This window comes from Aethina tumida, chromosome 1, assembly GCF_024364675.1.
Source record: "Aethina tumida isolate Nest 87 chromosome 1, icAetTumi1.1, whole genome shotgun sequence".
Lineage (NCBI taxonomy): Eukaryota > Metazoa > Arthropoda > Insecta > Coleoptera > Nitidulidae > Aethina > Aethina tumida.
The window spans coordinates 51,770,199-51,787,636 of record NC_065435.1 but is presented as its reverse complement, the minus strand read 5'-3'; the positions used below and the strand labels follow the sequence as shown (position 1 = coordinate 51,787,636).

Below are 17,438 nucleotides of genomic sequence, written 5' to 3'. Positions count from 1 at the left end.
TAAAGTTTTTGCATTTCTAGTCAATTGAAGTTATTGCTAACGTTTAATTTAATAATGAATTGAAGAAAATATTTGTTAAAATAAAAATATACAATTATATAAAAATGTTAATTGCGAAATCAAAGACTAATTGCAAGTGCCTGTCATATATATATATCTCAGGATACTTTTTTAGCCTAGCTGTTTATAAGTAGATTTTAATGTTCGCACAAATATGTCAGTAAAGACTTTTAACAATTATTTTAGTCTTATTAACCTAGTTGCTCATTAATATGTTATCGTTGTCTTTGAAATTGGTTCAGTTTAATTTAATTTCTTTATTATAAGCATAAATATCTTCTGAGACATAAAATAGCTAATATAGACAAAAATTAATATATTAAATCAAACAATCAACTTATTGCAATTATAGCTTTTAATATCATATTAATAAAATTAAAAAATATATAAATATATTGCATATAACATTTAAAAATGGCTAACTTAACATTGTAATTGACAATATTAAATAAAAAATTAAAAAATAAAAAATATAATTTTTTTTTTTGTGAAATTTTAACTCTCATAATCATATTTCTGTAATACATCTAGATGTCCTTTAAATTCCCGTAGCAGTTCCTTCCAGTTTTGTCGTTCGGAAGGAGGTATGATTACGTTAGCGATGCACGTTTCTAATTCGTCCTGCGGGACAAATTCATTAGAGTTATTGTTTCCGTGTAGATCACTCCTCTTGGCTTTTATAATTTTTAGTAGAGCTGAACTTCTCTGGGTACTGCCGACAGATCTGTCTATTTGGTTTAGTTGTCTGTTGCATTCGTTAGTGGCTATGTTTCTCAAAGTCTCATGCTTTGGCTCAGCCATTATGGAGCACTTTCTGTCTTTTTTTTATTCTTATCAAAAATATAGCAATTTAATTTAAAAAACGTTTATACGTTTGACATTAATAATTTGCTAATGCCAAATGATGTCTTTCCAAATTGATTGTTTGTTAATTGTTTTATTTGTTGGTTCAAAATTTTTGCTTTTTATTTATGCATGATTTATGAAACTAAAGTTATATGTTCTTTGTCTTTTTGTTAAACCGCAACTGGCTTACCACTAAAGTCATAAAATTATATTATGTTTTTAGAATCATAAGAGTCCCTAACAACAAGATGGTCTTTACAACTACAACTACTGAAAAAACAATTTTGGTTATATAATTTTTGTTGAAACACTTTTTAATTTATTGTAATTTTGGATAAATGATGGGATACTTATTTAATTGATAACTAGTATAGTATAAATTTATACTCTATTACAATGAAAAGTATAACATATTCTTTTATACATTGAAATTAACCTTAATTGTTATTATGTGTTTATTTACTTTTGTACTATATTTTGATAATTGATTAAGTTTACTTATTCTTATGATACACTTTTAAACAGTTTTAAAATTGCGTCACAATATTTTAGGATGAATGTTATAGACGTTCGACAATTTCGAATAGAATTATATCCTGAAATTCATAACAATCTATGTGAGCCTATTCCTGTGTGAAACTGACATTAAACTTCTATTTTAAATAGAATGTTTTGGAATATATATTACGCTTAAATGGAGATTTTCAAAGGATAAAGTTTTTGCATTTCTAGTCAATTGAAGTTATTGCTAACGTTTAATTTAATAATGAATTGAAGAAAATATTTGTTAAAATAAAAATATACAATTATATAAAAATGTTAATTGCTAAATCAAAGACTAATTGCAAGTGCCTGGTCATATATATATATATATATATCTCAGGCTACTTTTTTAGCCTAGCTGTTTATAAGTAGATTTTAATGTTCGCACAAATAAGTCAGTAACGACTTTTAAAAATTATTTTAGTCTTATTAACCTAGTTGCTCATTAATATGTTATCCTTGTCTTTGAAATTGGTTCAGTTTAACTTAATTTTTTTATTATAAGCATAAATATCTTCTGCGCAATAAAATAGTTAATACAGACAAACATTGTTTGCTAGATAAATATACGATGTCATATCCTGTTAAGTCCGCAAATATGACAGGAAAATGTGAGTTTACTTATTCTTTATTAAATTATTCAAATGGTTTTAAAGTCTTAAAATATTAAATCAAACAATCAACTTACTGCAATTATAGCTTTTAATATTATATTAATAAAATTAAAAAATATATAAATATATTGCATATAACATTTAAAAATGGCTAACTTAACATTGTAATTGACAATATTAAATAAAAAATTAAAAAATAAAAAATATGTTTTTTTTTGTGAAATTTTAACTCTCATAATCATATTTCTGTAACACATCAAGATGTCCTTTAAATTCCCGTAGCAGTTCCTTCCAGTTTTGTCGTTCGGAAGGAGGTATGATTACGTTAGCGATGCACGTTTCTAATTCGTCCTGCGGGACAAATTCATTAGAGTTATTGTTTCCGTGTAGATCACTCCTCTTGGCTTTTATAATTTTTAACAGAGCTGAACTTCTCTGAGTACTGCCGACAGATCTGTCTATTTGGTTTAGTTGTCTGTTACATTCGTTAGTGGCTATGTTTCTCAAAGTCTCATGCTTTGGCTCAGCCATTATGGAGCACTTTCTGTCTTTTTTTTATTCTTATCAAAAATATAGCAATTTAATTTAAAAAACGTTTATACGTTTGACATTAATAATTTGCTAATGCCAAATGATGTCTTTTCAAATTGATTGTTTGTTAATTGTTTTATTTGTTGGTGCCTGTCATACATATATCTCAGGATACTTTTTTAGTCTAGCTGTTTATAAGTAAATTTTAATGTTCGCACAAATATGTCAGTAAAGACTTTTAACAATTATTTTAGTTTTATTAACCTAGTTGCTCATTAATATGTTATCGTTACCTTTGAAATTGGATCAGTTTAATTTAATTTCTTTAATATAAGCATAAATATCTTCTGAGACATAAAATAGCTAATATAGACAAAAATTAATAAATTAAATCAAACAATCAACTTATTGCAATTATAGCTTTTAATATCATATTAATAAAATTAAAAAATATAATAAATATATTGCATATAACATTTAAGAATGGCTAACTTAACATTGTAATTGACAATATTAAATAAAAAATTAAAAAATAAAAAATATAATGTTTTTTTTTGTGAAATTTTAACTCTCATAATCATATTTCTGTAACACATCAAGATGTCCTTTAAATTCCCGTAGCAGTTCTTTCCAGTTTTGTCTTTCGGAAGGAGGTATGATTACGTTAGCGATGCACGTTTCTAATTCGTCCTGCGGGACAAATTCATTAGGTTTATTGTTTCCGTGTACATCACTCCTCTTGGCTTTTATAATTTTTAATAGAGCTGAACTTCTCTGAGTACTGCCGACAGATCTGTCTATTTGGTTTAGTTGTCTGTTACATTCGTTAGTGGCTATGTTTCTCAAAGTCTCATGCTTTGGCTCAGTCATTATGGAGCACTTTCTGTCTTTTTTTTATTCTTATCAAAAATATAGCAATTTAATTTAAAAAACGTTTATACGTTTGACATTAATAATTTGCTAATGCCAAATTATGTCTTTTCAAATTGATTGTTTGTTAATTGTTTTATTTGTTTGTTCAAAATTTTTGCTTTTTATTTATGTATGATTTATGAAACTAAAGTTATATGTTCTTTGTCTTTTTGTTAAACCGCAACTGGCTTACCACTAAAGTCATAAAATTATATTATGTGTTTAGAATCAACAGAATCCCTAACAACAAAGTGGTCTTTTTGATAATTGATTAAGATTACTTATTCTTATAATACACAAAGATATTTTAGGATGACTATTATAGACGTTCGACAATTTCGAATAGAATTACATCCTGAAATTTATGACAATCTATATATACTAAATGACAAAGAAATTACAACGCCAAGAAAGGGGTGATCAAATTTAATATTCTTTGATATTTGGTAATGTTTGGTAGAGGTTTTCTCATGTAAATTTATTTTTCACCATAATTCAAAAAAATTTTGCTTTTTTTTGTTATTTTAATGTTTAATAATGCTAAAATGCCTGAGGCGTAAAATTTATAGCCAATTAAGTTAATTTGAAAAAGGTCGAATTATTGGCATACTTTAGACGGATTTTTCATTTCGACAAATTGGTAATCGCAATAACAGAAATCCAACTATTGTTGAGATGTTGCCAAGCGTGGTTTTATAGTGCCCAAAATATGCAGGCACTGGACATCGAAGAGATACGGATGTGGTTCAAGATCGACGTCTAAGACTTATGGCCTTCAGAGACCAATTTTCGACAAATATGTGTAGAAAACAACAACATTGAAATGTGGAATGGCATCCAGTCGTCTTCTCTGATGAATCCCCATTCTGTTTGGGTGGACATCACGGGCGAAAAAGAGTCAGACGACGTCGGAAAGAAACACGTCAATCTGAGTTCAATGTTGAGCGACATGTACACCGAACAATAAGCGTTATGCTATGGAGAGCTATTACTCATGGAAGTTGGTAACCTTTAGTCTTTATTAAAGACAACATGACGACACTACGTTATCATCAGGAAGTAGTGGAGCTGAATGTTTTTCCTTACCTTAATCGGATCCAATATTTTAGCATTATGATGCTCTAACCCATGTTACCAGGGTTAGTTTAAACTTTTTTGAAGGGAACATGTTTGGGATATGATGAGCAGAAAGCTATGAAGGTATTAAGACATGAAGTACTTCATGTCTTAAAACCTTCATGTACAGGTAGCTTGGGATAGTATACCTCAAAAGAAAATAGATCACTGGACAACATCAAACATTCAATTAATAACCTCCCTAAATAACTCCAAAGATAGTGAAGCTGAAGAAGCTCCAATAGCTGCAACTAATTCACCCAATGCGATCAGTATATATAAACAATAAATAAAAAGCCAAAGAAAGAAAGTCAACTGGAAAAAATGCTTGAACCTGCGAAAACCTTTATAGATAAAGGAAAATTCATTTTAAATTACAAACAAATTCTAGATTTACTTGAAAATGTTAAAGGTTCAACGAACCCTCTAAGCTGTTCTAAATAGTATATTCTACTGGATTTGTTAAACCAAATATACCCACATCTAACCGACAGAAAAATAAAAACAAACCTTACCAAACTAAAAAAGAAAATAAATAGACAAATAAAAGGAAAAACATTAACTGGCATTGATAGCGACTCTTCTCAAGATAGTGTTAATTAAGATGATAGAATCAATATTGCAATGGAAATAGAGTGTTTAGTCATCTAGAATCACTCCAAATATTGGTAAAAGAACACCAACTAAACATAATATGCCTCCAAGAAACTCATTTTCAGGAATCTAAAGAATATATGCTAAAAAATTTTAACATATACAGTAAAAGTAGAACAAATTACAGAAGAGCAAATGGTGGCGTATCAACCTATATAACCAAAAATATTAAATCGTCAGAAATCCCCTACAAACCTAAAAGCAATGCATTAAATATTAAATTTCCTCGCAATGTCAATATACTAAATTTGTACATTCCTCCCAATTATGAACTATCTAAACCTGAATTTCAGAACTTATTCAAACAAGTGCCCAAACCCCGACTTATGAACACAACTCTATATGGGGATCAGAAAACATAAATACCAGAGGAACGCTAATAGAATTTGTAGTCAACCAAGAAAACCTCACTCTATTAAACTGTGGAGAACCTACTCGATACAATGCTTTTACCAAAAATTTCTCTGCTCTTGATCTTACTATCAGCTTGAATGGAATGTTTTGTCTCACCTCTATGGGAGCGACTATCACGCAACCTTAATAAAATTTATAGGACAATCAGAACCAACAACGCGTTCCTCAAAATGGAATCTCAATAATGCAAACTGGTCACAGTTTAAATCAATCATCAAAGAAAATCTACCAACCAATTTACTCCTGGATATAGACGAATCAGTTGACAATTTTACCAATCTTATCACATCAACAGCAGAAGCACTAGGTTTCTCTAAACTTGTAAATAAGAAAACAGTACCATGGTGGAACACTGAATGTGCCAAAGCAATACAATTCAAAAACACTGCTCTATCAAGAGTTGAAAGACATAATATGGAATAAAATCGGATAGACCTTAAAAAACTTAGGGCTCAAGCAAGATATATACTTAAAAAATCTAAAAAAGAATCCTGGAACAAATTTATCGGTACCATTAACAGTACAACTCCAACTTCACTAATATAGAAAAATATCAGAAAAATAAAAGGTCTTAATAATAATAGCACAATATCTCATTTAATTAGAAATAAACAAAACATAATAAATAGTCAAGGAATAGAGGAGACACTGGCTTACCAATAAAATCATCAAATTATATTATGTCAGCAGAATCCCCAATTTTTTTACAAACATTTTTTAATTTATTATAACTTTGGAAAAAGCGCAGGATATTTTTAAGCTGTTTTAAAATGGATATATATATGATGTTGAATATTATAGACGAGAATTTCGAATAGGATTACATCCTGAAATTCATAACAATCTATGTGAGCCTATTCCTGTGAGAAACTGGCACTAAACTCCCATTATGAATAGAATATTCTTGACAATCGAAGTTAATGCTAACATTTAATTCAATACTGAATTAAAGAAATATTTTGTTAAAATACAAGTATACAATAAAATAAAAATATTAATTGATATATCAAAGACCAATAGTAAATGCCTTTCATATACATATCTCAGGATATCCTTTTAGCTTAGCTGCTTATATGTAAGTAGATTTTAATGTTTACGTATATTTAGCAGTAGTAGACTTTTAGTCTTAATAAGATAGTTTTTGAACCCTTAGGTTAGTACTTCATCTCTGTCTTTGTAATGATTAAATTTAACTTAATTTATTCTTGATAAACATAAAATGTTTACTCGTTAAATATATTGTATTATATCCTATTAGATCGGCAATTATATTAAGAAAATGTGAGTTCTTATTCTGTGTTAATATATTCAATAATATATAAAATTTAACATGCTAAAAACAAATCCAAGTAGTTCTCGAGTCTTCTGCGTTTGTCCATTTCTTTTTTCAATAGTAAACTCTTTGCAAATGTTGTATTTTGATGTGTATGGAAATAAGAACAGTTTCTAAATTTCTAAAAAATCCATAAATAACTTAATTTAAGAGTATCACAATTTTTAAATTTGTACCTTAAATAAACGTAATTGTTTGATCGTGTATATTTCTTGTGTATTCTTCTCTTCCAACCAGCATAAATGACACAAAAATAACGTGAAATCTTTATGCCAATAATCTTTGTCACACAGTTCTTTACATTTATGACATTCTTGATTTAAAAATGGTGTGCAGTATGTTTCAACACTATTGATCATAGTTGGACGTCCAAAGTTGTACATACTTTTAGGTCTTTTACCCAGAACAACGGCTGCAACGTTATAAGTACCAGGTCTAAAATGAATAAAAAAATTACCTTTGGTTTGTTGATAATGATGTTAATTGAAAAGATAGATGTTACCCAGGCGTTGTACTCATTTTCATCTTATGAACTTCTGCTGAATTAAAAGGGAACGGTATTTGAGTTTTTGGCATTAATTTTACAGTTCGTTGATATCTGGTTGGTGATGGAGTTCTGTTCATCTTAAAACTGTGTACTTCCGAATTACTGGCAAAGAATCCTGTACCCTTATTGCTCCAAGTCTTCAATAAATAAAATTATAAAAATTAAAGAATTAAATGCAGCATTACCTTCTTCCAGAGTTCGTTTATAAAGGTATCATTGGGCCGATGATACATTGGAGGACTAATGTTGGGAAATTCTTCACGCACTTGTCGTTTTTGATGTGGAGAGAGATCTTTTCCTATAGGAAGAGTACTTCTATGTTTGGTACTCCCAAAACATACTTTTGAGTTACGTATTAATTCCAATTCATGGGGAACTGAATCATCTACAAAAAATAGTTTACAGTGTTAGAATGTTGAAAAAAAAAATTATAAACAAAACATTGATTTAACACTTATTATGAATAAAATTATTGTAAATCGGGTACTCACCTATGCCAGATTTTAATTCTTTCGACATTTTTGAAGGAATATTAATTTGCCGTAAGTAGGTAAGTAGGAAACTTTGTTCTTGAAATACGTCCGTCTTCGTGGCGTGTTACCGATGAATGACACGGTAAGTTCCTCCTTCGATACACGCTAACTTTAGATGTGGGGGAGTCAGTCCTCCATAATAGAGTCTTCTCTCTTCTGTCTTATATATTTAAATATTGATGACACTTTGTTCAGGTTGTTTTAGTGGCAAAATATTGCTGCAAACCAAAAACTACAAAAAAGTTTTAAGGGCAATTATAGATTCAATCTTTTATCATATCTTGAAATATTTGCTATTACTTATTGAATAACAGAATCTAATCTAAATAATAATATAATGAAACTTGCGTGATGTTTGTCGATAATAATATAAATCGTTGCATTTTGGATGACATGAAAAATAACTGTAATATATCCAGACGAAATATCTATAAAATTAATATTCGACCATCCTCGGTAAAAATAGTCACGAACTCAATTTTTATGCACGCGATGTTCATCAGTTAAGTATCAGATTACAACATGTTCACAACGTTATTTAGAAAAGTACGACTTTCCTTAATGAAATACAAATGATAGGTTCTAAAGAAAGAAATAAAAATAAGTTTTATTAAGTAACTTTTCAATTTTGAGGTAAGTCAAAAAAAAAGAAGCAATGTTTTTTATACATTTATTTTCATATTTTTTTGTTAATTACAAAATATAATTTAATTAAACAATATTACCTCTTTCAATAAATACTTCAATGGTAGACTTCACATATTAATCTTCTTCTTTATTTTAAGAAGCAATTATTAATTTAATTGTTTAATCTGAGTCGCTGGAACTGCCGCTGCTAGAACTACTGCTACTGCTGCTGCTACTGCTACCCGAAGATTTTGACTTTTTCTTCTTCAACTTCTTGTTCCTTTGTTTCAATATTTTCTTATATTTCTTGTCGTTGGGGCTGATGGGACAAGTGGAGTAAGGAGGATAAGGAGCTGAATCTGGCTGAAATGAAGGATCCTGGTATGAACCAGAATTAGGATGTTGAGGATTATACGGTGGAGGATAATGAGAAGGTACATTCATTCCAGGTGGCGGAGGGTGATGTTGGTAATTGTGGTTTCCTTGACCTGGTAAAGGTGGCATTTGCATGGGATGCGGGTGGGTCTGGCCGTCCTGATAGTAGTAAGACATTATAAATGCCTGTAAAAGAAAATGTTTCATTGTGTTTAAATTCACCAATACATGTTTAATTCATGTGACAACTTATATATAAATGAAATACAAATATCTTACCAAAATTTTAAAATAATAAATTCATTAATAATAGATAAATATGCTATAATCCTCCTTGACATTAAGCATTTTATATTTTAATTTATATACAGTTAATATAATGATGCGCAATACTGGGTATTTGATTTATTTTTTTCTGGCCGATTATATGGAAATCCCACAGCACTGAAAAAATATTGAAGTCATTATAACTAAACAGATTTTTTATTCATGAATTGAGTTGAATTGAAACATTATTATTATTTCAGACCATTTATTCAAGAGTGATTACTAAGGAATGTAAAAATATAATAAACACAGTTAATTTAGGATGCTTTGCATGGTAATTAATCATCTGTCAGAGTTTCTTGAGAATCTATTCCTACACTGGTTGTTTCCTTGTTGAGCAAATGGGGTACGACTAGATCCATTACCGATCTCCAATCCACGAAATATGTTACACAGAACGTAGAAGCAAGTCCATAGTAAAAAGCAGTCGGTATAAATTTTGCCAGTATGGATACTTGTTTGGATTTTGCCAAGGTTGGAGGCTTTAGTTTCGGGAAGATCTTCGGAGGGACATGAGCTGTTGATCTTGAGAATCGACGTCTAAAGACGAGAGCAACAGAATCATACATTTTGCTGTGTTAATTCGTTACAATGATGACTCGTAAAATGAGTTTTAATGTCAAATGACAACTGGTTTCCAGGTTGTTAATAAAAATAAAGAACGGGATGTCATTTACTAAAATATTAATAAACATTATTTTCATCTCAAATAATATTATTTGCCTTTACAGGCATTATATACATATTATATTTTTAAACTAAGATAAAAAGGGAATATAGAATTAATTTATCATTATAATCTGTGACAACAGAAGATATCACATACTTTTTAAATTCATAATATAACAGTTTTACATAAAAATTAAGTTTATATATGTAAAAAATCATATCTAGACTTATAAGTCCAACCACAATTTCCTTGTGATAACAGGGATACACTAAGTATGAAGTTATTACCTGATGATAATATATTGTCATTAATTTTTATTGTATCATTCATAGTAATTTTAACAAAAATTACTATGTATATTTTAATTTATATTTTAAATTATTTTAATTGTTTTAATAATTAATGCAAACAAAGTAGTTTCCAAAAATGTTATTTAATATTTTAAGATGTTGAACTAATTGTGTTTAATTTGAATCACTACAAAAATAGAGACGATATTCAGTTGAAACGCATGCAAAACAAACATTTTCTGATTGAAATACATGTCAATATTTAAATTAATGCATTAAGTTTTGCCAAATATTTTCTATTCAATTCAACATTATTTTTCTTTTGTATAATTTTATCCACAATATATATTTAAATAATAAATAAAAATATCGTTAAAATGATTACTGATGTAATTAATATTACCTCTTTAAATTTCATTAAATTCTTAAATTACACGTAATTAGTGATAATATTTTATAAATGTTAGTTAAGCTATTTACTGATATTTTTATTGCGTGTATTTCACCTTCGCAATTGAGAACATATAATAAAATTGTTTATAATGTATTTCTATGAAATTTTTTTACGAGAAATGCTCTGTTGATAAAAATGTAAAAGAATGGATATAGCATTCAATATAAGTTCTAATTTTTAATATTGCGAGTAACGATGTTACACAGCACAGCAACATTAACCAGAATAAGTTTAGCCTTGTCAATTTAATCTAATTAACCAATAAATATAAATATATTTATTTATACAACGATAAAACATGCATGGAATTAGCTGTTAGTAATTGTTTACATTATAAAATCTTCAAAAATAATAAATACGAGCAAGTAGGACCTTGGAATCAATAATGTGTACGAAAATGAAAGTCAGTCCATCCATTGAACAAAATTGTTTAAAATAAAAATATTTACCTTTAACAGTGCAGATAATTGAAATTTAAGTTGGCACAGAAATAGTTATTAAGTTGTATCATATATTACTAGTTATCAGTGTATAAACAATTAGACATTAGCCAAGCACATACCAACTATATCAGTGGAATCAACTAATTGAATGACTCGTAGGAGTGCGAGGCGATTGTATATGTGTGATTTGGGCAGCAAGTCTATTCCATTTGTATCACGTATGATTAACCTTATAACTATAACGTTTCTGCTCAAATGTTTTAAATCAAAGATTAAATATACAAGTTTATAGGAGGAAATACATATTTAATCTTTGTTAAATATTAAAACTCTGTTTCTAAAACGACAGGTAAAGTGACTGGTTTGTTTTTATTTCACTTCTAATTTTTATGGGCAATTGAAAAGTTGATATTATATTGTATTCCCCTTATTAAATATTTTTGCTGATACAAACTTTTCAGAAACGAATTAAAAAACTACTCACCTATTTAATCAATTACTTTATTTTAAACAGAAGTACAACGTAACATGTTGATTAATGGAATATTAGAACCTAAATTTAGCTTACCTTGGATAGATTTCTAAAATTCCAGTATAATAATATTTTTAACGATGTAGGTTAAGGAAAAAGGTACAGTAAAACTCAAAATATGAATAAACGGTTTATACTGAAACAAATATAATTATAATTATTATATAATAAAACTAAACAAGATGGAGCTATTAAAAAAATACAATAATAATATAAATAAAATTGTATATTATAAAATATGTTAAAAATTGCCAATTAAAATGATTCAATTAGAATCAGAATCTCCTCCAATTTGTTTTCTTATGTCAACCCGGGCCTTTTTTACTCTTTTCCTAAATTTTTCGTAATTGTATTCATCATCGGAACAATTCTCATTGAAAGATCCTCGTACTGAACACTCCTGGTGGGATTTATTTTTCTTGTATGAGTTTGAACTGCCTGGACCTGTTGGGCAACCACTGTCGGATGAGCTGACAGTGCGTTTCTTCTTAACCGGCGTGTAATACTCAAATTCGTAATCGCTATCGCTTTCAGTATCAGTTTGATATGCAGGCTCTAATCTAGAGTGATTTGTTAAATACGATCGAGTAGATCTAGAAGCGCAGTCTTCAGAGAGGTTTTCAACTCCGTTAGAGCAACTATAAAAGCTGCCGTTTGAAGTTGAAGCATGATTATATTGTTCATTCCTTAAAGTTACTACATTTCCGTTATAACTACTTCTTTCCAGTACGTTAATGAACATATCATGAGTGCCATTTAAGGGAGTAGGAAGGATGTTTATAAAATTATTTTCTTCCACATTTTCTGTTTCTTCACAATGATAAGTTGAAGGAACTTCATCATCCGAATCCTGTTCGATTAGCCTAAATGTGGAAAGACTTGAGCTAGTTATACCAGTACTTGTGCTAGGGGCATCAAATGAATTATTAGAAGCGCTACTATCCCATATATCCTTCACGCTTTGCCTAGTGCAATATTTGTGGCCACCATTTTTATCTGTTGCCAATGATTTCTGTTTTTTAGATTGTTTTTCTGGAGAATGTGACCTCTTCCTTGCCTTCTTATCATTCTTGGTGGATTTGGAGCATTTATCTTTACAATTTTTGGTTTTGTTTCTAGTTTTTTCCTTTAAAACATACCTAAAATAAAAATACATATTTAATCGGATTTTATTACCAAGATGATTACACTTACCTTCTAATGGCAGACCTGGATTTATCGTGGGCCATTTTTGCTAGAGAATATCGTTTTTTGTAAATTAACTGAGCAATTGTGTTTGATTTTGAATTCTTCTTTAGATCTTCGCAATCTTGGTGAGTGTTTTGATATATTTCGCTGACTAAATTAGTTAAATATGGACTCTGATCATCGCTATCAGTGTCGGAAGAAATAGAATCCGACGGCGAGTCCCAACCTTCGATTTCTCTTTGAATCAATGAATCGAAAAACGCCATCATTTTGGAATCTTCTCCAGTTGATTGATCACTATAATCATGAGAAATACGTTCTCCACTTTCGCCAACAATTTGTACGTAATCCTCGTGGGTGTATACGGGACGAGATGTCTCTGGGTCCTCTGTCAACAAAGAGCCCTTCCATGTACCAATAGGTATACTAGTCCATAGTTTTATCATTTTTTCTACACCTGACGAGGCAATTAAATTATTGTGCTTATTATATCTAACTTGATTAACAATAGATCTGTGACTTTTTAGGACAATATGAGATTTACCCCATTCGCTATCATCTAAGGGAATCTGCCACATATAAAGGTTGAAATCATCAGATCCGCTTAAAACATATTCGTCGTTATCGCCAGCAAAACAACAAGTTTTCATGGTACATGAATTATAATATTGAGGATGATAAAATTGGCAAATGGCATTCTCACTATCGGTGCTATATAAAACAGGAGGTAGACGACGACGTAAGGCTAGTAACCGTTTTCCCGATTGATCAAAACAGGCACTTATACCACTAATTTTCCCACCATTTGAGTCGTAATGGATGAGCATGTCTTTCGATTTTCTAGAATCCCACAAAGCGATACCCTCTTCGGCGTTTGCTGTTACCAGAAGTCTAGGATTTGTTGGATTGTACATCACAGAATGAAAGCCAGTCTTTTGTTTTGCCAGACACACCTCAATATTTGGTTCTCTAAGATCGAATATCAAAATTCTACCATCGTCACCGGCAGTCGCGAGTATATCGTCGTTCTGAGGGTTTATACTCATGCCGTAAACGGGTTTTTTATGCGAGATTCTAGAGACCAAATTTAGAGAATTCGTATCATGCACAAGGACCTGATCATCATTTCCTCCGGAAAATATTTTTGTATTAAGTGAATCAAATGCCAGGCAAAATATATTGCTTATGTGAGTAGTTTGCATTGCAGTCGGCAGGCCTCGTCCGTGGATCGCGTCGGAAATTGACCATAACAACACCCTTCTATCATCTCCACCTAAAACATACAAAATTTATATTGAAATTAGTCTTAGATAAGAGAAGTATTTAAGAAAAAACGTATCATGCATATAATCCCATCAACTTTTATACTGTATCTACTTCATACTTTAGGACTCTATATTTAATTTTTATTTCATTTTCCAATTCTTGTTAAAAAAGTTAGAACCTGGAGATGCCGATATTAACATAAAATTGTTTAATCAAAAATTCGATTAGTAAAAATTGTTTTATTTTAAAAATGGTTTTCCAAGTTCACGATCGCACATTTTGAATTGGGCCATTTATACACCCAGTTTGTAATTGTTAAGTCAATTAAAATGATGATTATCCAAAAAATTACTAAAAAAACAGACCTTCTTCACTGCATTATAGTTCCCAATTTTAAACAACGGACATAATCTGATTCCAAGTTCAAGAAAGAAGTAAATTTCATAAGGCTAATTTAGAAGTTGGTACCGTGAACACCAAAACTGAAGTTTAGATCAATGGACGAATTGAACCAGAAGAAGCAAGAAATGCAAGATTGTAGGGAGGCATTAAATGAATTGATTTCACTTGGTTTGATGTGTGGCAACATGACTGGTCAAGCAAACAAAAATGGTTATTGAGTTTAAAGAAACCGAGAATATTGCCAGTTTGCAGTACCCATAGAAGTCTGCAGATCTAAATCCAATCGAGCATGCATAGGAGGTAAAGATAAGAGTTCTACCACAAAGAAAATTAAATTTTATTCATGTTGCCACTAGAGATGATTTAAGAAAATATTACACAGTAGACTATACTCAATTTAACAGGAAGTTGGTAGGAGGAATCACGTTATTTGTGATTTTGAGGTTTAAGTTAAGTTTAAGTAAATTACTAGTTTTTATTTCTTACACTTTTTATTATTATTAATCACTCATATAAAATGATAAAAATACACAAATGTAGTTTATTCTTAGATAGCCCATTTTCCCCTTTTTCTTGTGCTTCATACATAAGAACAATGTTACTGTAGTAATATCTGATTTTTGTCAACAACCAAGTATACTGTATATAGGTTGACAAATTCAGTGTAAGTTTTGGAACTTTAATACACCCTTAATTCAGTTAATGGACTTCCAGTACGGTACGGCCAATTGGATATAGAATGTGCCAAGCTTAAACCACAATAAATTACATTCAATATACATTGGGCCATAGTAAATTGATTTTGAAATGTGTTACACTTAAATTTTTTAACACGTATTTCAATCATTAATTTTTCAAATTTAGAACTTCTAGATGCTATTGGACTTGGTTAACTAACAGTCGACGAATTTACTAAAATCCTGTACCAGTGAAAATCGACCTTAAATTTTATGTACCAATAATTAGTAAATTAATAAGTTTCTAATGAAAGGGGGTAGAATAAACTTGAGCATAAAATTTGATTGCGATTATGTCTTATCCATCTACATATAAACAGCATTTGTTTGCAAACTTTGTCTCCAATTATTTGTAATTAGAATCGATTTGTCACTTTTGCATAATTAATTGTCTTCAAACCAAGATGGATCAACTTATGTAAGTTCATTGTGTTCATCCCTTCTCCAAGTGCATACAAAAAGTTTCCACTTTGAAATAAATCGTTATTCATATGATTATTTAATAAATATGAATGTATTTACTCAATATTACAATGTAATATCATCTGTATGCATCTAGTGTTTTTATGAATATTTATTTAACACTATGCAAATTAAAAATGAACGACGAACATTTGTACATTTTCGAACGTTGACTCTTATCTATTTATTGTGTTAAAAATAGTTTAAAAAGTAAATTCTTGGCTCACAAGATTACGGAAAAAAAAACAACTAAAATAAGTTTATTTACAAAAATATTTGATCATAACCTGGCTTACCTTTTGTAAAATTTCTCTCGTAATACTTTAATTAAATGAACGATACTTACCCGAAACCAATAATTCACCTTCTGTCGAAAATTCAATTGCATTAACACACCCATAATGTGCTAAAAGATCTTTTCTATACAAATTTCTTGCTTTAGCAAAACGTTCCTTGAACAGCTTATTTTTAATGTTAACATTATCGTCGTATTGTCTTTTCAGTATGTATGAAAGGGGGTTTATAGCCGCTAGGCAGGCCATTGAATCTAACAATAACACACTTACTAAGATGCACTTTTTTGACAACAACTTTTGGTCTATAATAATCGTCGGGAGAATGAATACATATGTCACAATCAGCTGTTGGATGCCGAGACGAGCATGCTTTGATCACGGGGTTGCCAAATCTATATACACATTTGTTTTTGATTATTTGTAGGAATATGTTTTATTTCAATTACACAGTTCACAAATGTCTTTCTATATTTGGAAAGTATTTATTCATAATATTCATGTATATATTCAATACATTATGTTATGAATGATGAGTATCACAGAAACGTGAACACATTGATTGGTTACTTAATTTGAGATTGTCTCTGTATATTTAAACCTTTATCGATTAATATACAACCCAAGAAAAACCAGTTGAAAAAATATCATTCTTTATTACTATTTATTTGGATTAAGTAATAATAATTACCAATTTTACTATTGGTAAAAATATAAAATTAGGGTGGGCCTTCTAATCGTATACTTCTGAAATACGTGTATTCTCACATTGAAATGTTATTGATTATATGCCATTATTTTATAAAGTAGATCTCTAAGATATTTTTGTGACCAGTCAAATTCAAAATATAAATTAATATTCCACTATCTTCTAAACGTTTCGTTGTGGTACCTAAAATATTGTTTCCAATCGAAAGAGGCAAGTGAATAAAAAAATAAGTCTCTTAATATATAATTTATGTAAAAAATAAGACAGAAACTAAAATTAAATAATAATCATCGTCAATCAAATAAATATAAATATTACAATTTATAAAGTTTAGGTTTAAAAATAATTTATTTCAATAATAACAGATAATTAGTGATGGAAATATATTTTTTAACTTTTCTAATTAAATCTTACAATACCAAAATATAATTAATTCTTTGAAATATTTAATCAGATATAAAATTTAACAAATTCGTATTAAATAAACCTGAGAACTTCCAAATTTCCTTATTTAACGTCAGACTGTAATAAATCTATTTCAATGTCTTTATCCAGCATAT

At 29.4% G+C, this 17,438-nt stretch overlaps 3 protein-coding genes across 4 annotated transcripts; all 3 read right to left on the bottom strand.

Moving 5' to 3' along the window:
* Window positions 1-6,905: 6,905 nt before the first annotated feature.
* Window positions 6,906-11,551, bottom strand: LOC109600699 (uncharacterized). Of its 2 annotated transcripts, none has more exons than XM_020016871.2 (7): window positions 11,296-11,551; window positions 8,829-9,291; window positions 8,062-8,335; window positions 7,756-7,955; window positions 7,526-7,707; window positions 7,200-7,458; window positions 6,906-7,144 (listed from the first exon to the last, which is right to left on the bottom strand). In XM_020016871.2, the coding sequence occupies exons 3-7, from the start codon at window positions 8,087-8,089 to the stop codon at window positions 7,016-7,018; spliced, it is 798 nt and encodes a 265-aa protein (XP_019872430.2). In that variant the 5' UTR covers window positions 8,090-8,335; window positions 8,829-9,291; window positions 11,296-11,551; the 3' UTR covers window positions 6,906-7,015. The 2 variants fall into 2 exon arrangements, with proteins under 2 accessions (XP_019872430.2, XP_049821528.1); XM_049965571.1 differs by having other exon boundaries at window positions 8,062-8,321.
* On the bottom strand, window positions 8,911-9,282 carry LOC109600698 (proline-rich protein 13). The gene has a single exon (XM_049969785.1). It carries the CDS (start codon window positions 9,280-9,282, stop codon window positions 8,911-8,913), a length of 372 nt encoding a protein of 123 aa, XP_049825742.1.
* Window positions 11,552-11,938: 387 nt separating the features above from the next.
* LOC109600691 (DDB1- and CUL4-associated factor 5) lies at window positions 11,939-16,510 on the bottom strand. Its single transcript, XM_020016862.2, has 3 exons — window positions 16,223-16,510; window positions 13,016-14,282; window positions 11,939-12,960 (listed from the first exon to the last, which is right to left on the bottom strand). The coding sequence occupies exons 1-3, from the start codon at window positions 16,416-16,418 to the stop codon at window positions 12,087-12,089; spliced, it is 2,337 nt and encodes a 778-aa protein (XP_019872421.1). The 5' UTR covers window positions 16,419-16,510; the 3' UTR covers window positions 11,939-12,086.
* Window positions 16,511-17,438: the final 928 nt, after the last annotated feature.